Raw genomic sequence first — 27003 nt, forward strand, 5'->3', positions numbered from 1 at the left:
AAAAAAGCCACTCTACTGGGTATTGAAATGTTTGTTGCCTTTGGTTTTGTGTATATCAAGGTGGAAGAAAACAAAGAAGTTGGATGCCTTACAAACTTGGGGAACTAAAAATTTAAGAGAATTTTAGGCCAGCTCTGGGTAGTTGTTAAGGAATCTTACAATAAGAGCTCTCTTCAGCTGTTTGGAGAATGGTCCTTTCTGTGAGTGAGTGAGTGTTTGTGTGTGTGTGTGTGTGTGTGTGTGTGTGTGTTACTATTCTCTTTTTAAAATGTTTTTGTTGATATATGTTTTCAGTCCATAATGATTACGCGCATTGTGGGGAATTGGTACATGTACATAATGAGTTATCCTTTAGTAAAGAAATTAAGCTTGGTTTGAGTTAGACTTGTTTCAGGTTAGGAGCGTGAGCTCTGAAAGTGAGCTCCTGCATGACACTTGGGTCACATCTGAAATCCACCATTCAATTAACTGTATGATTTCAGACAAGTAGCTTAGCCTCTGCACTTCTACTTTTTCACCTGTAAATGGGGAATGGTTTTGTGCATTAAATTCCCCAGGATTTTATCTGACATGTACTAAATGCCCAGATGTTGTCTCGTCTTTGTTGTTATTTTTGTGTATTGTTATTTGGTCCCAGCAGGTGGAATTAAAAGCAGTTATTCTCAATCTAGAGTGATTATGCACTGCAGTGGGCATTTGGAGTGTCTGGAGATTTTTTTGATGTTATATCTGGGGAGCTGAGGGTGCTACTGTACTATTACGTAGAATTTACACACCAAGGATTCTTCTAAACATTCAGGACAGCCTCCCTACAACAAAGAATTATCCAGTCCAAATTCCTGAACTGTTAAGAGTCAGGTAAAAAAATTTGGATCTTTGGAAAAACTAAGTTAAGGAAAAACTACCTGAGTTAGAGGTTTCCAAAGCTAGAATAAAACTCTTAAGAGAAAGAATAGTTTGTTACTTTGCACTTTCTCTTTCGTCAGAGATCTACATAGTTCTCTATTTCTCCTTTCTTTACGTCTTTGCTGGACATCTTCCTTCAGAGAATTCTTCCTTGACTACTCCAAATGGTAACACTGTCCTGTTTATTTCTTTTTCTTCATAGCACTTCTGTATAAAATTTAATACATATGTTCTATGTTTCTTTTCATTAGAATGTATTACTTTTGAGGGCAGGCATATTCTCAGTTATATGCATGACTAAAACAGTAGTGATGTGGTGTATGAGTCCTCAGTTTGCAGGAATACTTGTTTAGCAACATCTCCCCTTAAAAAAGCTCATAAGCCAGAATCAAGGTAATAAACTTAAAAAAATGTTTTTTTAGGGCCAGGGATTTAGCTCAGTGGTTTCGCCACCTGCTGCACAAGCTCAAGGACCCAAGTTCAATCCCCAGTATCAAAAAGAAAATTTTTTTTAATCCAGTTCCTTTTTACGTAAAATTAAATTCGTCACGTGGGAAAACTTTTACCTTGTAGTAAAATGTTTAGGTTTTTTTTCCTCTCAAAATTATGAGTATGGAGGTCTTTGGTGATTTCAGTTGAAATTTGAAAAGATGCTCTTGGTGCAGTCATACAACAGTATTCTGTAAGGTCCCCTGCAACTGCCATTGCTTTTGCCTTACTACAGTTGAGATTTTAGGGAAAAGAAGGATGTCAGGATTCAGGACTAGTATTAAAACTATTGTTGGGCTATGTTTCTTGTTTAAGTTATTTTTTTGTGGGGGTAGCCTGGGTTTTAAATATCATCTAAAGTATCTTTGTGGGGAAAATAAATTAAAAAACAGACCTTATAGATGATCTTTTGAGAAATTAGACTTTTTTTAGTTGAGAACTTCCCTTTTGTATGTCACTGTTCCTTGAAAACTATATATTAAGCAGAAGAGCAGCAAATTTATAGAGGGCTAATTGACCCCCCCCCAAATTATAACAGTGAGAGGGAATCTTTCATTAAATCTGCTTAAAATAGATTTAGAAGTTTGACAGCATTTCTTAGATCATCACAGTTATTAAGAGTTAATATAGAGATCAACAGACTCTCTGTAAAGGGTTAAATAGCAGATTTTGGGGGGGGGGTCTTTGTAGACTACACTATCCCAATCACTAAATTTTGCCATTGTAGTGTGAAAAAGGCCATATAGAGTATTACAGATTGAATATTCCTTATCTGAAATACTTGGGATCAGAAGTAGTGTTTCAAAGTTGGGATTTTTTTCAGAATTTGAAATTACTTGCATATAAATAATGAGCTATCATGGGGATGGGCCCAAGTCTAAATATGAAATTCATGTTTCATATATACCTGTTTCATATTTAAATTAGCCCGAAGATAATTTTATACAATATAAAACATCCGTGTTTTAATTCTGAACCATCACATGAAGTCAGGTATGAAATTTTTTCACTTGTGATGCTCAGAAAATTCTGAATTTTGGAGCATTTCTGATTTAAGATTTTAAGGAAGCTCAACCTGTAATGAATAAATATGGCTGTGTTTTAAGAAAACTTTATGAACAAAATCAGACAATGGCATGGACCTGGCTTAGGAACCATAGCTTGCCAGCTCCTTACTTAACATATTAAAGATGCTTATAAAAAACATATGCAAATCAGCTGCTTCAAAATATATTGAATATAAAGCCTTTAAAATCTTCAGTTTAAAAAACTAGAACTAGGATATGTTAACAGTTTATTTTCCCCAAAAATGAAAATTTAGAATTTAAAATAGTACTTCTTTATTGAGAGTAAACTAATTCTAATCAGAAATTTACCAGAACACTCACCTCATGTTTTTTTTTTTAAAAAAAATTGTTTTTAAAATTGTGATTAAAAGTTCAAAAAAAGTTTTGTAAAGCTTCTATGTCTCTACACAAACACACTTACGGTATTATTTGACAAAGAATTACAAATGAAGAAAAGTGCTTAGATATTATATGTACACTGAGAATTGAACTGCAATGGGCAAGCATTAGTAAGATGTACCAGGTTATGTATCCATAACTGAAAGTGTTTAAAGTTAACTAAGATAATCCCTCAAACTAGGAGTCAGTTATCACATGTGATTGTGCCAAGTTTACACTGGATAAGGGTGCCAGCTGTAAGTACCCCTTACACAAATACCATTTAGATAATGTAGTTTTTGTGTATTTGTTTACACTGTTCTGATACCAGTACTACTTACGTCAATTACTTCTGGAATTTTTTGGATGGGGGGTATTATTTCTTTGGTAAATTCCTCCCTTCTGTTTTCTCTAGAACATGTGTATTAGTTGAATATTCACCTGGTTAATTAGTTGTCCAATTTTCTTGTTTGTTTGAGGGTATTCTAAATGCTTCTTTCAGTCGAGTTAGCAACCTTTTAAAATTTTGTTACTGAGTTTTGAATGTCTTAAGAATTTTTTTATTCTTTGATTTTTAAAAATACCAATTTTTAAATTTTTGCCTGACTCTTGAAATAAATGTGTTTTGTTTCTTGAGACCTTGGCCCGTAGAAGGGTATGCAAGAGTCTATATAGGTTGATGAGAGAGAATTTAATGAACTCTGGTAAGAAAAACATGTCTGAAAAAAACTATTAAAAGAATGACTTTACTTGTATTACTTAAGTGTAATAAAAAAGTTGAAATGACTAAGTAGCAACTTACTGGTAAAGTAGCGTCAAGCAGGAGATATTTTGTCCAGAAACCAAATTTTGGTGTATACTTTGCTAAGGTTTTTGTTTTGTTTTGTTTTGCTTTTTGATTTATTTTTTGTTTGAGACAAAGTTAAGACGAGACCTTGTTAGAGTTTTGTTTGAGATCCCTCTGCCTCAGCTTCTCCAGTGCTGAGGTTACAAGTGTGCACCACCATCCACGCTCAATAAATTTTGCCATTTATGGGCACTCATGAAACTTTACCACAATCAGGATAATGATCATATATACCACAAAGTTTCCTCGGAGTCTTTTCTAACTTTTCCCTTCCAACCTCTATACCTTACCCCCATGCAACCACCAATCTGGTTCCCTTCCCTCCCCTTCCCTTCTTTGTTTTTATTTTCATTTTTTTTTAAATTTTGTTTTGTGGTACTGGGAATTTGAATCCAGGGCTATTGCACTGAGCTATATCCCAGCACCCCTCCTCTTTTTTTAAAAAAAAATTTGACATAAGTTCAGTTTCACTAAGTCTCTGAGGTTGGGCTCAAACTTTCTTCCTGTCTCAGCCTCCCAGAATGTTGGGATTAAAGGTGTGTACTACCGTGCCCAGTTTACCAATCTGTTTTCTGACATTATGCATTAGTCTGTATTTCTCAGAATTTTATATAATTGTTTTTGGTCTGTCTTCTTTCACTCTGCATATATGTGTATATATATTATATATATAATATATATAATATATATAATACATATTTTATTTTTGGTACCGGGGATCGAACTCAGGTCCTTGCACTTGCGCAGCAGGCGGTGAAACCACTGAGCTAAATCCCCGGCCCTCATTCTGCATATTTATTGTGAGATTGACTAAAATTATAACTTGTTTCAATAGTTCATTCTTTTTTACTCTTTTAGTCTTGTTCCATTGTATGGGTGCTGTCTCTCTTAGTCACTTCCTCATCACTGGGACAAATTACCCAACACCCACAATTTACAAGAGGAGAGAGGTTTATTTTGGTTTATTGTCTTCAGAGGCTTCAGTCCATAGTCAGCTGGTTCCCAGGCAGGAAGGGTATGGTGGCAGGGTCTGGTAGAGGAAAGCTGCTCGTGTCAAGGTGTCAGGAAGCCTGAGAGAGATAATATCCTTCTAGGTCATGCTCTCAGTAACCCACGTCTTCCATCCAGACCTCCCTCCTAATAACACATTCAGCTATGAACTTAGTGATGGATTAATATAACACTCCATGATCCAGTCACCTACCTAACGCTCCACCTCTCAGTACATGAGACTTTTGAGAGAACATTCTAGATCTAAGCCATAACAACTATAAATAGTTTATCCATTCACCTGTTAACAGACATATAGCTGGTTTTGAGTTTTGAGCTATTACAAGTAAATGTGTACCTATGTTTTTATTTCTTTCGAGTAAGTACAGATGGAATTGCTGGATTATAGGGCTAGTTTTAACTTCATAGAAACAAGCCGTTTTTCAAAACAATTTCCCAAGTGGTATAACTATTTTCTAGTACCCTTACAAGTTTCTCTGTGTTCCATACATATTCCTCATCACTACTTGATATGGTCATTCTTTTTATTTAGCCATTCTATTAAATGTGTAATTGTGTAACATTGTGGTTTTAATTTGTATTTTCTTAATGACTAATGATGTTTAGCTTCATTTCACAAACTTACTTTTTTATCTGTGTATCTGGATTTTTGTCCATCATTTTGAAAGTTCTTTAGCCAGCATACAAGTCCTTTATCTGAAATAATTTGCAAATATTTTCTCCCTTTCTTTGGCATGTTTTTTCATTCTCAGTTTTTTGAAGAGCGAAGATTTTTAATTTTGATGAAGTTCAATGTTGAATTTATTTACAAATTGTGCTCTTTATTTCCAAAAGTTACAGAATTTTAGGTTTTAGATTTATATCTGTGTTCTTCTTTGAGGTAATTTTTATATATGATGTGAACTATTGACCAGAGATCTTTATTTTTTTCTTGAAGTACTGGAAGTGAAATATCCATTGTATGTTTGTTCCAGCATCATTTGTCTTTCCTGAATTCCTTCTGAACAATTTAAATTAGTTGTCCATATTATATGTGTGTGGGTTCTTTTGTGGAGTTTGTAAACTGGACCATCGATCTGCTTGGCTATCATTATGCAAATAACACATCCTTGTGTTCGTTACTATTGCTTTTGTTTTTGGTACCGGGGATCGAACTCAGGTCCTTGCGCTTGTGAGGCAGGCGGCGGAACCATTGAGCTAAATCCCCGGCCCAGTACCTGTATCTTAAGGTTTGTAATTTCCTTGTTATGTTTTTGTTTGATTTTGGTGTCTAGGTAATGCTGACCTCATAGGATGAATTAAGAGAATACTATCTTCAATTTTCTGAAAGAGTTCTGAGGGTTTCCAGTATTTTTTTTTTTTTTTTTTGGTACCGGGAATTGAACTCGGGTCCTTGTGCTTGTGTAGCAGGCGGCGAAACCACTGAGCTAAATCCCTGGCCCAGGTTTCCATTATTTTTATCTTGAAGGGTTGGTAATATTCATCAGTGAAGCCACTAGGTCTGGATTTTTTTTTTTTTTTTTGGAGAGATTGTTTTAAATTACAGATTAAATTTATTGTATGTAGAGCTATTTAATTTATCTGTGTCTTCCTGAGTGAACTTTGTTGGTTTGAATTTATCCACTTCCAGGTTGCTAAATTTAGTAGCGTAAAGTTGTTTATAATTTTTTATTCTTTCAATATCTATAAATATTAAACTTTTATCATTCTGACAGTAGTAGTTTGCATTTTAATATTTTTCTCAAAGCAGTCTGGCTAGAAGTTAGTTTTATTGATTCTCTAAAAAACCAGCTTGTGTTTTCAGTGGTTTTTCTCTGTTTTTTTTATGTTTTCTAATTATAGTGATTTCCACTTTGGTCTTTTATTTTCTTCTACTTTCTTTGGATTTGGTTTGTTCTTCAAGAAATGCTGTAAACCTTCCATTTCCTTTTATTCCTTTTCAAACTTTGCTCTGGTATAGTCAGTTTATGTTACAAAGCTCGTAATTATATTGCTATAATTATTATTTAACCTTTTAAAGAGATTTAAACAATAAGAAAAAGTTAAATTTTCCCAGGCAGGAACTATTTCCTATGCTTTTTATTTCTTAGTGTAGATCCATATTTTCACCTGTCATCATTTTTTAAAAAAATTTTTCATATAGTGCAGATCTGCTTTTGATGACTCTGTCTTTTTGTCTGAAAATGTCTGTATTTCATATTTATTTATCTGTTTATATATTGGTTTTTGTGAGACAGAGTCTCACTGTATAGTCCAGGCTGGCTGAGAACTTGTTGTGTAGCCCAAGGTGGCCATGAAGTACCAATCCTCCTGCCTCAGCCTTCTGAGTGTTAGGATTATGTGGTCCGCCCTCATGCCTGCCTTTCCTCTTTCTTTCTTTTTTTTTTTTGGTACTGGGGATGAAACTCAGGACCTTGGGCTTGCAAGGCAGGTGTGGCACCACTGAGCTAAATCCCTAGCCCCTCCCTTTTATTTTTGAAAGAGATTTTTGTTCATTTTCTTTTTTTTTTTGATACCAGGGATTGAACTCGGGACCTTGTGCTTTCGAGGCAGGTAGCAGAACCACTGAGCTAAATCCCCGGCCCAGAGCTTTTTGTTCATGACAACAAACCTAGGTCAAGTTTTATTTGATTTTTTTTCTTTAAAATGCATGTGGAATTTGTTGTGCATATTGCAAGTGTGGACTTATAATTTCATCAAACTTGGGAAAATTTCTGACATAATTTCTCCTTTTTCCTCTTCCTATTTCATTTCCTTTATGGACTCCATTTACAACTACATTTGGCCACTTGAGGTTGATGCACAGTATATTCATGCTTTATTTATTTTTTTATATTCTGTGTTTTAGCTTCGATGTTTCTTGTTACCTTTCTCCTATAATTTATAGTCCACCATTAATACCATTCAGTGCGTTTTTTATGTCAAATTTTGTTATTTTTATCTCTGGAAGCTTGGTGTATGTCTTTTTTTCTTTATATAATCTTTTGGAGGAATCTGGCCATAACTTTTTAATGCCCTTTTTTCTAATTCTGAAATGTATGTCTGTCCTGGCTTGATTTCAGTTGCTCTTTCTCCTCCGCTGCAGTCCCCGTTATGAGTTAAGGTGCTCCAACTTCTTTGCATGCCTAGTAATTTTTCAGTGGATAGCATATATTGTGAATTTTACCTTGTTTGGAAGTTTGATATTCTTATTCCTATAAATATTCTTTAGTTTTTTGTTTGTTTGCTTTTTGTTTTAAGGATTCAGTTATTTGGAAGCAGTTTGGTCCTTTTTGGGTCTGGCTGTTAAAATTTAGGAGGTGTGATTGGAGCACAGTGATCAGTCTGGGTCACATTATTTCTCATTTCAAAGGTAAGACTCCTGGCTCTTCCTCCAGTACCTCATAAATTATAAGGGTTTTCCATCTGACTGCGAACAGGCCCTATTCCTGACCCTGTGCGAGGGCTGGCCATTGTTTCTTCGGATCTTTTTTTTTCCCCTGGCCTTTGGTGTGTCCTAACATTCACCTCAGTACTCAAGGACTCTGCAGCTCTCTGAGATTTTGTCTCTGTGCTGCTCTCCTTCTCTGGTTCTTTATTCTGAGTACCCTAGCCATCTTTTATCACATTTCAGCTCCATATCTTTAATACGTAGTGCCTTGGGATCTGTCCTGGTTTTCCCTCTCTGTATTGACTCTGGAAATGCTCTCAAGTTAGTAAGTTGGGACTCTCGCTGATCTTATTTCATTTATTTTGAATCTTTAAGGGCTAATGTACTATGTCTTGCAAATCATTGCTTCATATATTCTGTCTTTTTTGGAGTTGTTTGAGGCAAGAGAGTAAATGCAGGCCTTGTTATTCTGTCTTGGCTGGAAACAGAAGTTGGGGCTGAGCCCTCCTCTTCATTTCCTTACCTGTCCTCAATTCCTGTGTCTCAAACTCTTTTAAATGCAGCCTGAAGCAGAGCTGTCCCTCTTGAACTTGCTCGTCCTCATTTTTTTCACACAGTAATTGTTTTTGCCTGTAGAGTGCTTTCCTGATCTAAAATTATTTTATTATATTGAAGAGGCTATAATTAGTCTTCCATGGCATTTGATTTTGAAGGTCTGATTCAGGGTGCATTCTATTTGGGAATGAAAAGCAAAGAAATATATCATGACACCTCTTGGATTCATTTAAAATCTAAGCAGTTTTGAAATGAAGCCAGTATTTCAGCAGAATGTTTAGCAGTGTCTAATCTTCTAGCTATAAAGTTGTCTGATGGAAATGCTTTCTCAACTAATTAGTCTGTTTGGCCCCTACTCAAACTGAACATTTAGCTTGTATTTGCCTTACTCATAGTTGTGATTGAACCTTATCCATTAAATTATCTGACTCGCATTTGAAACTTAGCAGTCAGAATAACTTGAAGAGTTAATTTTTTTCTGTATATAAGCCTTGTTATATTAGTATTTAATTTTTTTTCTGCCTTAGAAAATGAGCAAGAAATTCCAATGTTTTCACTGTTTTAAAACATAAATGCAGTAGAATCTTTTGATTTGTTCTAATTGAAGAAAAAGATTATATTTTAAGAGTGTAATTGTTCTTTGGTATTTTTCACTAAATATAAAGTTGAGTGGAATTTTTTTTTCTTTTCAGCTGTATGAGAGTCAAATGATTGATAAAGGCTAACGGGCTATCATTATTTCCCTAGAAGTAACTTTCAGGGTAAACAAAAGTCAGCCATATCTTTTGCTCTTAATCTCTGTTATAACTGGGTGATGATTGATTTTCATAATGAAATAAACCAGTAATATAACAAAAAGTATTATAACTAAGAAACCAGCAAAAAGATGACCCTGAGATACTAAAGGATTTAAGACTGTTTTCTGAATTACTATAGTAATGATCAAATTTTAACTAGTGTGGTTTTGATAAAGAGAGAACAGTATAATACTATGGAGAGGGGACTAGAACAAATTAAAAGGCTTAAGTTATTCTGCTAAATGCTATGGGACTGACCAAATCTTTACAGTTTGAACTTTATTATCCTCATTTGTCATAACTAAATGAGCTAGCAGGAAGAGGTGATACTATGTGCCAGGTGCATTGTTAGTCTGTGCACTTACTGTACTTATGTAGTTCTCATACCTTCTTTCTTCCAAAATAAGACCTAGCCAGAAAATAATCAGCCTTGAAAACTAGAGATCAAAAATGCCAGCCCCAACCAGCCTAGGTCTTATTTTCAAGGAAACACACACAGTATTAGCCTTAGAAAGTAGATAAAATCTACATTTCATAGATGGAGAACCTAAGTTTCCAGGATATTAAGTAACATTCAACATGGCAAGCAACTTTAGTATTACAGACATTTGATTCTAAATGTCTGTGTTTGTTTGTGACCTGGCTTTGCATATGCTAGGCAGGTGCTGTAGCACTGAGCTACATCCCTACCCCTTTTATTTTGTGTTTGGAGACAGGGTCTTGCTAAGTTACGGAGGCTGGCCTCAAACTCAGCCTCCCAAGTAATTAGGGTTACAATGATATACCACTGAGCCTGATAAATCTAAGTCTTTATTATTCTAGAGTCATGAAGTTCCTTTTATTTCTAAAATATACTTTTAAGACTGCGAACCATTGTATGCTAATGTGGTAAATTTCCAAATTGCCTTTGGTTTGTCTTTCTCATTTTCTTTTTACTCTCAGTTTTACAACCTACATTATATTCTGATAATTAAAATCTTATCAATTTATTAAAGCCTAGTGCAGTATATCTTCTTTTGAGTTTCTAAAGCACTTATTACTAATTGCTCATTTAGTAGCTGTGTATCTGGGATATAGGTAGTTTTACATTTAGAAGTTAGTACACCAAATTGTTTAAATTTCTACACTTTTTTGTATTATTGTTATACTTAGATTGGATAAACTCCAGAAAAACCCTCTTATTTTATTGGCATTTAACAGCATTGTGTGTGCATATATATAACTTAATATATTGTGAGTAGATTCTATAACTAGACTATTTTAGTTAATCAGCATTCTCATTTACTGTATTCACTTCTCATGGATAAATTTATTCTGTGTGAGAAGTTTTTAAATTTTAAAAATTCTAATCAGTGTAGTTGTTTTTCAGAGAAATGCTTTTCAAAAAAAATTTTATTCATAGTATTTGATGAGTTCTCAAAATGAGCTGAAGTTAGTTATTTGACAAGGATACCATTACTTTACCCTGTTTGTACCTCAGTTTTTCAAGTGTTCAAGAAGCTGGTGTTCTTACTATTACTACTACTACTACTACTACATATAACTCAAAAGTCAGTTAACCTTTCTGGGTTTTAGTTCTCCATAATAAAACAAGTTCAAATATATGATCTTCACCCAGTATTCCAGAATTTATACAACCTACAAATTTGAGATAAATTAGACTTCAGAAATGGAAAGTAACATTTAACTTTTGTACTTAAAATATAAATAGTTCATGTTGTGTTTCTTTTAAAGTGTTTTGTGTTTTTCTTAAAAGTATTTTGAGATCTTATTTTTCTGTGTTTATGGTTAATTTTCTTTTCTGTCTTATCAGTACTTCCTCACGTGTTGCTAAAGGAGGAGTAGACCACACCAAAATGAGTCTACAAGGTGCTAGTGGGGGCCAGGAGAGATCAAGAGACAGACGAAGGTCAAGTGACAGATCACGGGATTCATCTCATGAAAGAACAGAGTCTCAACTCACTCCTTGTATTAGAAATGTTACTTCTCCAACACGGCAGCACCATGTTGGTATGTAAAATCAACTAACCGAGTTCTCATCAGTTCTTAAAAGCAGACATTTACCTTTTTAAAGTAGCAGTGGCATTGAATTGTGTCTAATACCTACAAGTACAATTAGCTTCTTTTGTTCAGTTGTTTTCACTTTAGCTGAGCTTGGTTCTTACTGTGAAAAAAATAACCTTATTAAATGGAATTTGAAAGTGAATGTTTTGAATCTGGGGCAGTCTTACAAAAAGAAGTAGCTTGAAATGCCTTTGGAATTGTAAAACATAGATTTTTACAAAAGTTCTAGCTAATTGTTATCATATGAAATATATAGCAGTGGTTTATTATAAAATAATTTATAGTTAATTAGTGTTAGGAATTTAATAATGCTAACAAAGTAAAAGCATAACCATCATGGAGTTATTTATCCTGATTCTTCACAATGTCTCATATTTAATAATAACGGAAGATGAAAGGGAAGTGTGAAGTGTTTTATACTTTTAGTAACTAGTTCAGGTCTTTTCCCTCCTTCCTACTCAGTACTATAAATGAACATTATTGCATTATTATTGTGTGACTGTATAGTACCAGTCTAAAGCAGATGTAGCTAAGCAATGTGAGCCTGCTGATTTTCATTTTCACCCAGGGAAGACAATTTAAATACTTTGACTTGGTGCTGAATGTATAGTGCAGTGGTAGAGTGTACTTAGCATGTGCACAGTCCTAGGTTCAATCTTCAGCACCTGGAAAAGAACCCCAAAACATATTTAGGTTGGGAGTATGGCCCATTGGTAAAGTACTAAAGTGTTAAAGTTTAGAATGCTTAAGACCCTAGTTTCAATCCCAGTGCGTGCACGGCCGCACACACACACACACATACACTTTAGCTATACAAGATAGTTTCTGATTATCTATTGTAAATCAAAATTATTCATATTGGGATCTAATTATGCATAGTTACTGATAATCTAATAGGTCCTAGAAGACAAGATTACTATTAATAAGCCAAAAATTAACAGAAATTATAAGTAAGAGTTTACAGTTTGTTACATACAGAATTCAGTGTCTCAGAACAGGATACCAGACTATAATAAATTATTTTATTTAGCAAACTTTGCTTTTGGGATGCTACCAGCATTATGGGAACAATAAAAGAAAAGTGTCAGAGTATCTCTGGAGACAAACCTAATTATATAATCAGAGTGTTCTAAGTAGCCTGAGTCATGTAGGAATTTGGCAAAAGCTGATGAGACTGATGAGGGGAGGTGCATTTTTTCAGGTCACCTTTAGAGTTTAGGGATCTAGCCTCTAAATAAAACTTACCACAAAATCTTAGTTTCTGTTTCCCCTTTCTAGAATATTGGAGCATCTAAATAAAATTTTCTGAATTTTAACAGTTTGGAAATTATAGACAATTGTTAGGGATCCAATACAATTTATGGTATTGCTTTATTCTGTAAAGTGAAAATGAGAAGAAATCAATATATCATCAGCTGCCAAAACCACTTTATTTGGTAGACATTTAAAGGCATTTGAAAAAATAAATACTTCTTACTGTCCACGGTGAATTTTTTTCATCCTCTTGGATCTTTCTTAGGTGATCAACTGCTGGTTTTACAATGCCCTTCTTAACATAATAGGATTCCTAAATTTGTGCTTTCTGTTCTCAGAATAGTATTATCCTTTTTAGTAATTAGGGCAGTTTATAATGATAATCTTACTAATTTTTAACTTTCAATATATATTTGACTTATACTCAGTTTGTGTGTTTACTGTTAAGTGGAGTAATAATATAAAAGTTAATTTTGATATTACTCTGTAAAATAATTAGCTATATGTCTTTTTTTTTTGGTACTGGGGATCGAACTCAGGACCTTGCACTTGCAAGGCAGTCACAGTGGCACTGAGCTAATTCCCCGGCCCAGCTATATATCTTTTTAATAGGGTACAAAAAAGGTTTTAGGAAATATTTTGATGTTTTGAGGTTTATTCTTGGGAAGTAAACGTAATGTTTATTATGTTCTTTGAAAATGTTATTTGAAATTTAAAAATTGGAATGCTATGATTTAAAACTTTTTAAAATCTAATGTTTTAAAAGATATATAGATCTTGAATTTTTTAAAAGAAAATTGACAAAACTTTAACATCTTTATTTCAGAAAGAGAAAAAGATCATAGTTCCTCTCGCCCAAGCAGTCCTCGTCCTCAAAAAGCATCTCCAAATGGTTCAGTTAGCAGTGCTGGGAACAGCAGCAGAAATAGTAGTCAGTCAAGTTCAGATGGTAGCTGTAAGACAACTGGGGAGATGGTATTTGTATATGAAAATGCAAAAGAAGGAGCTCGAAATGTAAGAACGTCAGAACGAGTGACATTAATAGTGGATAACACTAGATTTGTTGTAGACCCATCTATTTTTACTGCACAGCCAAATACAATGTTGGGCAGGTTTGTATTATTTCTTATTTATGTTACTAATTACAAAGCATTTTCACTGCCATTATTTTCTGATTTAAGTTTTACAGTAATTCTCTTGTAATGCCGTGTTCCCATTTTATAGATGAAAGAACAGAGTTTAAGAAGTTAAATTACTTGTTCCTGTCAGTACAACTAGAACATGAGCAAAAGCTTGAACTTGGTATTATTTCCAGTGTTCTCTGTAATACGGGTAGAAACAGAACACATATTACTATTTAAAGTTAGGATACTGAAAGATCTGTTCAGATTGAGATGATAGGTTGAATTTAACCAGGTGAATTTAGCAATGATGTCTTCTGCTCTCCCAAATTCAACCACCAAATACAGAAAGTATTGGCATTGCTTATGAAAAAAATAGTTTGGTTAGCTAAAGTGAACTTGAGTTGTTAGTTTGATGTCTATACTTTGAGAAGGGGCAAGAAAAAAATACAACAAGTACGCTTATAGAAGGAAGGAATTGATAGTTATCTTTTGATTTCTTCTGGTAGAGAGTTATAAAGTTTATAGTTATGGAACCATAATCTAAGGATGTAAACAACATAGACTTGATTTTTCAACAGTTCAAAACACAGATCAGATACTTTGTGGTTAGGAAGTCAGTATCTTTTAGTGAAATTAAATCTTACCTTTTTGTGAAATTAAATGAAACCATATGCAAGTGAAATGCAGAAGAAATTTACATGAGGTAAAATCTTGTATTTCTCTGGTTTGGTTATTGACTTTGTACTGTATTGATGACTCAGTATGTGATTTGTCTCAGAATATAGAATAAATGCTAACATTGTGATACTCTATAGGGGAAGACTACTGATGGAGGCAGGAAGATGACTTGACATTCGTAATAATACTTTTATATATGATTTAAAACAATAAAAATATTTGAAATTTTGCTTCAGCTGTTTTTAAGATTGAGTGTTCATACTGTTCTTAAAAGAATAGCTTTCCCCTTGTATGAAAAGTTCAAACATTTGAGGAAATTGCATGACATTTGATTCTTGAATGATTGTCTTTTTTTAAATCAGTGAAAACCTCTTTTCATGTTAGTTGACTAAAGCATATCTTTGGAGATGGAAATTAATATTCATAGGATCTGGAAAGCAGTTGGCATTCTTTTGGAAACTGAAATAAAAAAGCTTTGTTCTTCTGGGGTTTCTGTGTTACAACAAAAGAAGAAACTATTTAAATTAGGAAACTATTCAATAAAATACTTAGATCAACCATGTTTACTTTAGCAGTAATGGTATCATTGAATTTACAGGTTCAGCTTTTTAAATTCTGATTTTAAAAATTTTTTGAGAGTACTGCTTTAAGCTTTTGCATTGAAAAGGACATATTTTGCAAATTGTTTCTTTTCTACATTACTACTGTTAAAGGCACAACGATGTAACTTGAAAAAATATAACCCATTTCTATTTTCCTTTTGTGGTACTGCAGATTGAACCCAGGGCCTTCTCACTGATTTACATCCTCAGCTATTTATTTGTTCACTTGCTTGTTTGTTTGGAGCCAGGGTCTCATGAAATTGCTAAGTAGCTCAGGCTGGGCTCAAACTTGTGATTCTCCTGCTTTTGCCTCCCAGAGTACTGGGATTGCAAGCATTACAGCCACGTCCAGCTTATATTTTTCTTATGTAAAAGTTAATCCTGAGATTTTTATTCATTTATTTAAACTTTTTATTCTTCTCTTCACTTCTCCATTCTTGTGTATCCTAGCATTTGATTGTGTCTTTTTCAATTCTATGATGCAATTTCTCTTTCTTTCTATAAAGAATTTTGAGTAGGATTTCTTACATTTTTTTTTTTTTTTTTTGGTACCGGGGATTGAACTTGGGTCCTTGTGCTTATGAGGCAGGCGGTGGAACCACTGAGCTAAATCCCCGACCCTTTTACATTTTTTTTTTTTAATTTTATTTTTTTGCTTAAATTCTTTTATTGGTATGGATTGTGAAACATAAAACAACCTAACTTCCTTACATCTTACTTTTTCCCAGTTTAGTTTGTTGTGTGTGTGTTGCATTAAAGCACTAACTTTACAGTGAAAAGAAGTTTTAAGGAAAATGTACAATCAAAGCAAGTTTTAAGGACAAGAGAACAGATAACACACTTTCTTTTTTCCTTTTTTTTTTTCAGATAAAATCGCCTTTTGTCCAAAAATGATTGTGTTTTGAGTTTTTTTCTCTTGAGGAAGGAGTTGGAAAGTTCTTTAGCTTCTCAACTTTATCATTTAATTTTACCATGGCTTGGTGAATCTGTACTGCTTTTCCTTCTTAAGAAAAAAAAAAATCTGTTTTTGTGTGTGATGCTGGAGACTGAACCCATATACTCACACGTGCTAAGCAAGCATTTTACCTATGGTCTACATTCCCAGCCCCTCCCCCAGTAGTTTTAATATGCTTTCATTTATAATGTTTGCTAGCATAAATGAACTAACTTAATTATATAATTGAATGCTTATTGCTTCTTGGCCTTTTGGCTAAGATCAAGTGTAATGCTTAGATTATGATTCTTTTTCACTTTTGAAGGAAGTACTCTGTTGATATGTATTTTAATTATTTGCTATGACAGGATGTTTGGATCTGGCCGAGAACATAACTTTACACGTCCCAATGAGAAGGGAGAGTATGAGGTGGCAGAAGGGATTGGTTCCACTGTATTTCGAGCTATCCTGGTAAGTGTTTGTTTCTTACATTTATCAACATAATCATAAGACCCTCCCTTGATAGGTACTTGCTTGGAAGCAGAGTTCTATATCAGTATCTCTTTGGAGGTATTCAGGATATTGTTTTTCTTTAAACTATTTAGTTCATATTTATTTTAGTACGTAATGATAATATGATATAAACAAATGAATTTTATAACCTTGCTATAAGAAAAAGACTCATTTCTTAGGTCTGCATAGGAAGTTCTTTCAGGCATTTAGTAGTAACATTTCTAGAATCACGTTACTCCTCTCTTCCAAATTCTCTTAAATGTCAATCTTTTTTTTTCCATGTTGAATCAATATTTATTTCAGGACATGCAATGTCAAAATAAAACAAAAGAGTCAATCCTTGCTTTTAACAATAATGTATTATAAAAGCACTTTACAACTCTATCCCATCTTTGAATATAAGTTACAGGTATGTGGGCTAATGATTATCTGAAAGTATTTCTGTCTTCAGATCCATGATCCAAGTGCTCTCTGAATAAAATGTCAATCATTTTTGCTAAGTGAGAATAAATGTGACTACTTGAATCATGTCTTATTGCTCCAAACTAACAACATGAAAACTTATGAACACTTAAAAATCATGCAGAAAATGTATTTCTTAGCATCATTGTTTTAAACTTTAACAAAAAAGTTTTAACTTTTTGTTTTGAGGATTCTCTGAATTACAGAGTTCCTACTTATAATTTCAATTCATTAATAAAGATTTTATTTGTAGTATTTGACAGTTTGAAAATATAGTTTCCTTGAAGAGTTTTAGGGGAAAAGAGGTAAGATCCTGAGATAGAAGGTGAATAGGACAAGTTGTAGATCTGATCAGTTGTTGGTACTTATCTAAGTACCAGAAGTTTTGCTTCCATTGACACCACAACCTTAGAAATTGTGTTAGTAATTACTATATTCTAAACCTCAAAAAGCTTAAGACAGGCTTTAATTTGGGAGGGGAAGCTTCCCATACTTCGATTTAATCTGCTATGGAGTTGACACAAAGAATGTTTATAACATTCTGTGGAATAACCTATATGTGATTCTAGCCTCAGTCCTAAGAACTTCATAAGTATATTTGCAAATAATAGTATTAACTGTAATGATATGGAAACACTAAAGGATAGTATTTAGAAAAATGTCTAATGTGCATCTTTTATATATCTTGACATTTAGATATGATTTTATAATCTAAAATCCTTAAATTTTATGAAATCTCTATGTAAATTTAAGGAAACATATTATTCAGTTTCCTTACTTTTTAAAAGAACTTTAACATTTTATGTAGTTGTATAGAAAAAAATAACTTGTGGGAAAATTGTAATAATTGGTATGATATAGTAGAGAGAAGAGATGAATAAGATAGTGGGAAGAGCTAGGTTCTAATCGTCTCTGCTGTCAAGTAATTGTATGCCTGGATAAGTCAGTGAATCTAGGCCTGAATTATCCTTGTAGGTAAAATGAAAATATTGTTTGATGAGCTGAGATCCCAGCTAAGTTTAAAATTTCATAATTTAGAAACGTCAGAGCTCTATTGTTTTTGAAAATGCTACCAACTCAGCATTGGTAAGTTTTAGCTGCTTTCGCTCCAAGTATTTTATGCATTTTTTTACTTTTATTTTTCAGGATTACTATAAGACAGGAATAATTCGTTGTCCTGATGGCATATCTATTCCTGAGCTGAGAGAAGCATGCGATTATCTCTGTATTTCTTTTGAATATAGTACTATTAAATGTAGAGATCTCAGTAAGTATGCTATTTTTTGTATAAGTAGTTTGTAGAGTTGCAGTAGATTGGAATGCAGAGTCTGAAAGAATGCTATTTAATAAGACTTCAAATATTTATTTAAATGAATTATAGTGCATTGTTGAACAATGGAAATTATAGAAGTTTGTAGAATTCTATATAATCTCTTTGTATAATTTTCCAACTTTAATACTTTATTTTTATGAACTCTTCTACAGTTCCTTCTTGACTATTTCCTGTATCATTTGTTGTCCGTCTTTATTTTCTCTTTTGGGAGCCTTGACTTTGGTCAAGTGTGATTTTGTTTCATTCTTCAGATCACATCATCTAAAAATTTATATCCTGAGTGTTACGGCAGATAGAAATAATTCTCATACATAGTATTGGTCAGTACAGATCAAATTGATTCCCTAGCCCAGGTAGACAGACAGATGGATGGACAGACAGATAGATAGATAGATAGATAGATAGATAGATAGATAGATAGATAGATATTGTTATTGATATATATTGTTAAAGTGCCTTCATCAGAGAACTTCAAACATAGTCTCAAAGGAGGATCGAGAACTTTGGAATCCCAGGTTTGATTGGTTTTCCCTGACCACCTCTACAACACCAGCTGTTAGCTATGCATGAGAAGAGAGGTGATTATACACAAAAGAAACCAAAATAGAATATGAGAAGTATCAAATGTTAACTTGGATATTAAGTGGTTGAAGAAGTTCAGAGGAAGAGACTGAGGAATAGGTCGGAGGACAGATAGTAAAGAATGAATAGGAGTGATTTAAAAAGAGTAGAGTTGAGAGATTATTCTAAGAGCTCAGGCTTTTGGATTAAAGATGCAACAGGGTATACTTTGGAAGTAACCTAATTGGAGCAGAGACTTTATATCAGGACCAGAAGGAGATGGGGAATAAATAGGTGGGCCAGATTATGGAAGGTCTTAAAATATGAAAATAATGGGTTTTTTTTTAATCCTTTAAACAGTGGTAACCATTTAAAAAGTTTCATACATGAGCTTTATAGCCTTATGCCAGCCCCATGCATACAATTATCTTTATTTACTTCATGACCTAAGTTCTACCCTGGACTGGCAGATTAGTATTATGCCTTCCCAAATATTAGTATGTTAGAAACTGTGAAAAGTAAGTTTTTAGGCACCTGCCATATATGTTAAATTTAACCCTCTTTTCCCATCTTTAGTTTTGACCTAACTCCTTGAAAATCAACATTAATAAGTCTGTTCCTAGGTGTCATGTTATTTTGGCTAAATATTCTTTAAAGTCTCCATAAAAAACATCAATAAGTAGGACCAAAAAATAAGTCTCTTGAGTCTATTTCTCTGTAAAATGATATTTAAAAGTTTAAAGTCAGCTGAGTGTGGTAGAGCATGCCTTTAATCCCAGCACTCAGGAGGCTGAAGCAGGAGAATACTTAAGTCTGAGGCCAAACTGGGCTATATTATGAGTGTGCAACCTGCCTGGACGGCATGAGACCCTCAAAACGAACAATAATAGCAAACACTAAGTTTAAAGTCAAATAATTAGACAGCTGGAGGAGCCACCTATGAATTTGAAAAAAGTTGCTATTTTTTTCACATCTTAAAAAATGGTTTTAATTTAAACCATAAGTATTATACTTCCTTTATTTCAAGTTTTATGTCTTTTTATTCATGAGACCATTTTAATTAAATTTTATATGACTAGATGTTGAAGTTTGTTAACTGATTAAAAACACTAGAATTTCTTATACATGATACAAATTTTAGTTCTCCAACCCTCTAGATTTACTGTTATTGAGTATTTTTTGTTATATGATTAAAGAATCTTTATGTAAAATATGAGATTTTCTTAGACTTCTAAATTTTTAAATAATACTTATAATTGTTTTTAGATTATGTTACTGAAAATTTAGATATTCTCAAAACCCCATTAAGAAAAATTATATATATTATATATATATATGTATATATATAACTTGAAGAAATTTTGGGAAATTCTGGTCTTGAGAAAATGTGAAGAAATATTGCAGGTATAGACTTGAGTTCTGGGGCTGGGGATTTAGCTCAGTGGTTCCACTGCCTGCCTTGCAAGCTCAAGGTCCTGAGTTCAATCCCTGGTAGCCCCCCCCCAAAAAAAAAGAAGTTTAGACTTGAGTTCTAACCTGTATCTTTTTCCTGTAAATATGGGTCTTTATTGAATATTTGGAATGGCACTTTGTACTAAAATATCTACATTTGTCTCGTAAGAATTTGTATATAGGTACTAAGTGTTCCTTAATTAGAAAAACCTGGATTTCTTTAGCAAGCTACTTAAAACCTTGTGTCTTAGTTGTCTCATCTTTAAATTAAAACAATAATAACAACAATAATATTTTTTAAATTCTGGGAAGATTAATTGAATAGTGCCTAATATGCAGTATTAAATAAAAAATTTGCTTAAAAAAGGTAGCAAAAATAGGAAATACATTAGAAGAAAAAATGTTAATATATCATATTGTACATGCTATTTTATAATATTTTCACATGAAATATGTTGTGAATAAATGTATATTAGTAAATTTTTTAAAATAACAACTCCTTAATAGTTGCATAGTATGCAAGCATTTTTCATTTTTATTGAGTACTCTCTTTACACCACATATTAGGTATATAAAAAGCAACAACAAAAGACAAAATCCCCGTGTGCAGTACATTGTAAGGGAAGACAAGTAAATTATGTTGTTGGAGGAAAAATAAGATGCTAAATGAGCATACAGGAGCTGCACCTAACTCAGATGTGGGGATTTGGGAAGCTTTCTGGACAAAAGGAGAGAAATGTGTTCCAGGCAGAAGGATTGACATGTTCAGAGGCAACAAATTTGTTACAGAAAGGAACTGCTTCATCAGTTTTTTTGTCAGGTGAACGAACTTACTGAAGGAAATCTGTGGTAAATGGTAGCTCCCAACTGGGGTTATAGTGCATGATTTCTCCATAGGCAAGCACTGTAACCCAGAAATTTTAAGAACCAGAGCTGAACTCAAGATTGAAAGCCTAGGGCTAAAAGAAATGAATGCTTGGGTGAATGCATGATGGAAAGTAACATTTAAGATCTGAACAAGATACCCATTCAGTAGACCCGAAGAAAGGCATTATTCATGGAGACGATAAGACTTCAACCAAAAACCAAAAAACTCTTTTTTTGTTGTTTTTATTTTTTTGGATGGTGTTTAGGATCCAACTCAGGGCCTTAGACATGCTAAGCAAGTGCTGTACTGCTGACCTGCACCAGCAGCCCTACCCAAACTTATGGAGAAAGAGATAGAGGAAGAGCCCATCTTGAGTTGCTGAATGAAATTCGCTCGTTTGTTCTTTCCCTCTTTCTCCACTTCTCACTTTCACTCTCTCCTTTTTCTTTTCTTTTTTTTTTTTTTTGGTACTGGGGATTGAACTCGGGACCTTGCACTTGCGAGGCATCACTCTTCTTTTTCATTTCATGGCAGTAAACCAGCTTTTTTTTTTTTTTTTGGTACCGGGGATTGAACTTGGGTCCTTGCGCTTGTGGGGCAGGTGGCAGAACCGCTGAGCTAAATCCCCGGCCCAACCAGTTTGTTCTTTATACTTTCATCTTTGTGTGTCTGTAGTGCCTGGCACATAGTAAGGACTTAATAAACTTCTTTGTTGAGTTAGTAAATGATTGCATTGCTCTTTTTTTTTTTTTCTTGGTTTTTTGAGCAGTCTTGTTATGTAGTTCAGGCTGGCCTTGAACTCACTATGTAGCCCAAGCTGGCTTTGTGTGGTCTCTTGAACTTTTTAGGGCTCTGTTATACTTATCCTCTCTGGTGTCATCAGTCATTTCCTCTTATATATAGTAATTCTCAGGCTCAAACATACTTAGATCTGACTCATTCTAGGCATTTAATTAATTTAAAATTTTGAGTTTTTCATTAGTTTTCTTTGAAATTTTTTTAAGAAGAATGAACATATTTACTATATTAACTCTTGCTCTAAATGCTGGCTTGCCAGTTATTCACACTTTTATGTCTTTTTGGTAGAGTTTTGTCATTTCTTCATATAAATTCTGCTCTGATATTGTTTATTTTGATCTTTTCTACTTTTGTTATTGTGTGTAGAATACATTTAAATTTTCTTAATGCTAGTGTATGAGAAAGTTATTGAATTTATATATTTGAATTTAACCATTATATTGGTCAGCTTTTTGTTGCTGTCACAGAATTCTTGACATAAACAGCTTAAAGGAGGAATGCTTTGTTTTGGCTCAGAGTTTCAGAGGTTCCAGTTCCTGGTCAGCTGGCTCTTGCTTTTAGGCCTGTGTTGAGGCAGAAACATGGCAGCAGTGCATGGCAGAGAAAAATGTGTCGGGAGTCCCAAAGGAAGAAGGTCTTACTTAGAAAAGAAAGACACAAAACAGCGAGGCGCAGGGGGTCAGAGCTTTAAGGAGCTAAGACAAACTTTATTTTTTTAGCCAGCTTTTAAGCAATTAGAAACAAGGAGTGTATATTTTTGCCTATGTGCCAGAACAGTGTATTTTTAAACTATTAACAAGAGTTTTTATAGGAACATCAAGAACTCACCTACCAAGGACAGTAAACATCTGGGATCCTGCATGTGTAAATCTGGGAGGTTATCTTTAACCTCATGTTTCTAGGTCTTTTTAATAACACCAGGTAAAGCACATGCACAGGTTCAACCAGAGTTTATCTCTCCGGAGACAGCAACTTCAAAAGTGGCTTACCTGATGGCAATCAGGAAGCAGAGATAGAACCCGAGAGAGAGGGGAAACTGGGGACAAGATCTGTCCTTCAAAGGCATGCCCCCAGTGACCCATTTCCTCCAACTGGGCCCCACCTCCTAGTAGCCCATTCAGCTATGAATTCATCAATGCATTAATCCATTTATAAGGAGTACTTCATGAGTAATCACCTTTCTAGGCCTCACCTCTGAATATTGCTGCATTGGGGATCAAGCTTTCAATACATGAATCTTTGGGGAACACTTCACATTTAAACTATAATAGCTACCTCACAAAATCCTGTTTGTTTGTAATTGCCTTTCAGTTGATGCTCATATATTCTTTTTTTTTTGGTACCAGGGATTGAACTTGGGACCTTGCGCTTGTGAGGCAGGCACCAGAACCACTGCGCTAAATCCCTGGCCCCATTGCTCATATATTCTTAGTAGATAATTGACTCTCTTGTAAAATAAGTTTTTAATTTCTTTTTTTACTATATTAAGTTGGCTAGAGGATTTTGAACAACATTAAATTTATTGATAATTTTGGCAACCTTATCGTTTTTTGTTTGTTTTTTTTTTTGGTACCAGGGATTGAACTCAGGTTGTTGCCATTGCAAGGCAGGCGGTGAAACCACCGAGCTAACTCCCCAGCCCAAGTCAACCTTATCTTTAAAGGCATTTATTTCCTTTAGGTCTAACTATGAAGTCACCCATTTCATTTTGACTTTTTCTTTGGCTCTTATTTTACGTCTTCTCCTTATGATTCTCTTATTTGTTACCTAATTCTTCATCCATTAAATGTGGTCATTCTCTACTGTTAGCAGCCTTTTTCTGACAGTTTTGGTGACTAAATACCAATATATCAGGTGTAGTATCCCAAATTGATGACCACTAATCTGGTGTTTTATTTGTGCTTTTCTTTTTTTTTTTTACTTATTAACCCCCCTAAAAAATCAAGATATTTTTATGGGTTTCATTTCAGGTGCCCTGATGCATGAGTTATCAAATGATGGTGCTCGTAGACAATTTGAATTTTATCTGGAAGAAATGATCCTCCCTCTCATGGTAGCTAGTGCCCAGAGTGGGGAACGAGAATGTCATATAGTGGTGCTTACAGATGATGACGTGGTTGACTGGGATGAAGAGTATCCACCACAGATGGGAGAAGAATATTCACAAAGTAAGTATTGTGGCATGTTTACTCTCTCCTGAATCATCGTGTTATCTTTTTTTTAAAATAATGTTAATTGAAGGACAGGTTTTGTAAAGAAAATACATGGAGCTCGTACCATACACCAGGGATCAGCAGACTAGCTTGTGAGTCAAATTCAGCCTGCTGCCTGTTTTTATAAATAAAGTTTTATGTATTGCCTGTGGCTGCTTTCATGCTATCATGGCAGAGTACTGCAACAGAGACTGCATGGCTCGCAAAGCCCAAAGTATTTTCTGTACAGACCTGTACAGAAAGCGTGTCCAGCTCTGTCATGCACAGAAGTGGTTTGCTCTTGGTTGATTTTCTGAGGGTAACTTCAAGTTCCAAGCGCTTCTTTTTTAAATATCATATGTGTTCCTAGAAGAGATAATGGCCTTTCACAAAGCTTTCTAGAACTTTATTTCTTTAGGTGTTTCTCACCATACCATACCAGCATATCTTGAGCAGCATTGAATTTTTTCTCTTTCCACTTCCAAGCTTTTATGGCTAGAGTCTTTTGATTTTTTTTTGTTAGAAAATCTATAGTATCTTATTCTTCTTGATGAACCCAGTATTAGCATTTTTGAGCGGTTTCATAAATGGAGGCGAGCTGAAAGAATGGCTTAAGAAGCGTGGTAAAATAGCTTAGTTTCTTGTTCTGTAAAATCTAGTCTGTTAACTAGGTAAGGATTAGAGTTAATTACAGGAATATAGAAAGCACCAAAGCCTTTTAATCTCTTGTGTTTCCATTTTATATACCCTTTTCTAATAAATAGCAAAAAAGCTGACTCCAGATGGTATTCTTCTTGACTTTTAAGAAAGATTTCAGATTTCCAAGCAATCATTTTAATACAAGTGGCATCTTTCAGAGTTGACACTGAGATACTTCCTCTACATTGTATACTTGAGTGTTATAATTCTTTTTTGGATAATAATAGGTATTTCTCTTGGTACTTCCTTAACCCTCACTTCTTTTCTGACAATGGTTTTCTAATACATGGAATAAAGGGTTGAACAAACACAGGAAAAATGAGATACTAAAACTAAAAAAATATACAAAATTATTTTCTGTTAGGAAAGAGGAATGAACAAGCTTATTTATATATTTTAAGTTTCAAAAAAATTGACTCCAAGAAAGTAGGGCTAACTGTAGAACACAGAAAACAAGATTATAGTGATGAAGGAATTATAGTAGGCCTGGTCTTTTCTTTTCCATTTCAATTTTATTTTTGTTTTTTATCTTAAGCTTTGAAGCTTAAAAAGACTGAAACGCATTTTTACTTAATTTGTCTATTTCCTTTGTGCCAAGAAATTCCAACCTAAAGAAGATACATTTGAGGAAATAGAGATAATCATCTCAACCTGATTCCCTAAACATTTCGTCCTTTCTCAGATGTCAAAAAATCTTTAAGTATCAGTAATCTTAAGGATTTAGTAATAATCACAGATTTATCCCATAAGTAGAATTTGTATACGTATTTTCCTTTATTGGCTCTTAAACCAGCAGGTTTGGTTTGTGAGTATGTTTTTCTTTTTTTGAAAAAACCTCTGCAGTTCACCTTTTAAGGGAGATTACTTCACCTGAAAGAAAGAAGGCGAGGAAGGTCCATCAGTCTAACTCCCTGAAGTTCCCAGCACATTTGGAAGACTCAACATGTTGTCAGTGGAATGTCTGTCCTTTGCAAAGCCAGTTTGCTCTAAACAGACTAACCTAGGCAGAACGTGCTCGAATCTGCCATTTTTAACATCAGTATTAAATGGGGCTGTTCGCCTGAATGGAAAACAGTTTGTGGGGAGGGTCTTTGCCTTATGGGGAATTACTAATAGTTGCTCAATCCATGAAAAGTAAAATGTAACTGTTTTATATTCTTTGATAAGGCAGTTTTTCCCTCTCTAGGCCTTGTAGGCATCTTTGCAAAGTCATTTACTTTGCTAGCTAGATAATGATGTGTTATTGATATCATCTTTTGGTTCTCTTATTTGAAACTTGGGGCAGATCCCATTCCAATCAGTGTGTATATGATAGATTTTTTCAGAAAGAAATTCTTCCTGTGTTTTTCAGAAAGAGATTCTTCCTATGGATTGGGTTACCAGATTGGTTATCATAGCTTTTCTTGTTTCCACTTAGGTAGACATTTGCTTCTACATTAACTGTACTGAATATCGTCCTGTCATGTTGGCTAGCCCTCCTTTGGCATTAGTGCATCTATTATTTGGGCTTTTGGGGCTGTCGGGCTCCTTTGATGATCAAGATGGATTTAAATTCATCTTTAAGTACTTTGGGGTTTTTTTGTTGTTGTTTTGGGACCGGGGATCAAACTCAGGACCTTGCACTTGCGAGGCAGGCGTGGTGCCACTGAACTAAATCCCCAGCTGTACTTTGGTTTTAATATGAAATGTTTTTGTCTTTTTGTTTCCAGTTATTTATAGCACAAAATTATATAGATTTTTCAAGTATATTGAAAACAGAGATGTGGCCAAATCAGTCTTGAAGGAGAGGGGTCTTAAGAAGATTAGATTGGGAATAGAAGGTAAGACGTTTTCATTATTTACTGTTAATTCTCTTTTGAAAAAACAAGATTAAAAAATTGGGTTCTATTTAGAAAATAGTTCAACTAGTTTGAGAAAAATTCTGACAAATGATAGTAAATGCTTATGTAGAAGATGAATAAATAATAAAAATCAGCTTTCTTTTGAGAAAAAAGATCATTAGGAATGATTTATTTCATAAGATTCCATAGTGATACAGGGATATGACTT

General features: G+C 34.0%; 1 protein-coding gene across 17 annotated transcripts in view; it reads left to right on the forward strand.

Moving 5' to 3' along the window:
• Positions 1–27003, forward strand: part of Btbd10 (BTB domain containing 10) — a 78584-nt gene that overhangs the window by 27329 nt on the left and 24252 nt on the right. For 9 of the 17 annotated variants that reach the window (XM_087211628.1, XM_087211630.1, XM_087211633.1 and 6 more), the window contains 7 exons: positions 11234–11430; positions 13565–13850; positions 16445–16547; positions 18198–18318; positions 24034–24231; positions 25798–25902; positions 26664–26774. In XM_087211628.1, coding sequence (XP_087067754.1) covers positions 11234–11430; positions 13565–13850; positions 16445–16547; positions 18198–18318; positions 24034–24231; positions 25798–25902; positions 26664–26774 — 1121 coding nt within the window. Of the gene's footprint in view, positions 1–7926; positions 8051–11233; positions 11431–13564; positions 13851–16444; positions 16548–18197; positions 18319–24033; positions 24232–25797; positions 25903–26663; positions 26775–27003 lie in introns of those variants that run through there. The other 8 variants (XM_021263831.2, XM_021263829.2, XM_013074704.3 and 5 more) reach the window with 3 other exon arrangements.

This window comes from Heterocephalus glaber, unplaced genomic scaffold, assembly GCF_053883595.1.
Source record: "Heterocephalus glaber isolate CG9 unplaced genomic scaffold, H.glaber_assembly_v1.0 deba00001428, whole genome shotgun sequence".
NCBI lineage: Eukaryota > Metazoa > Chordata > Mammalia > Rodentia > Bathyergidae > Heterocephalus > Heterocephalus glaber.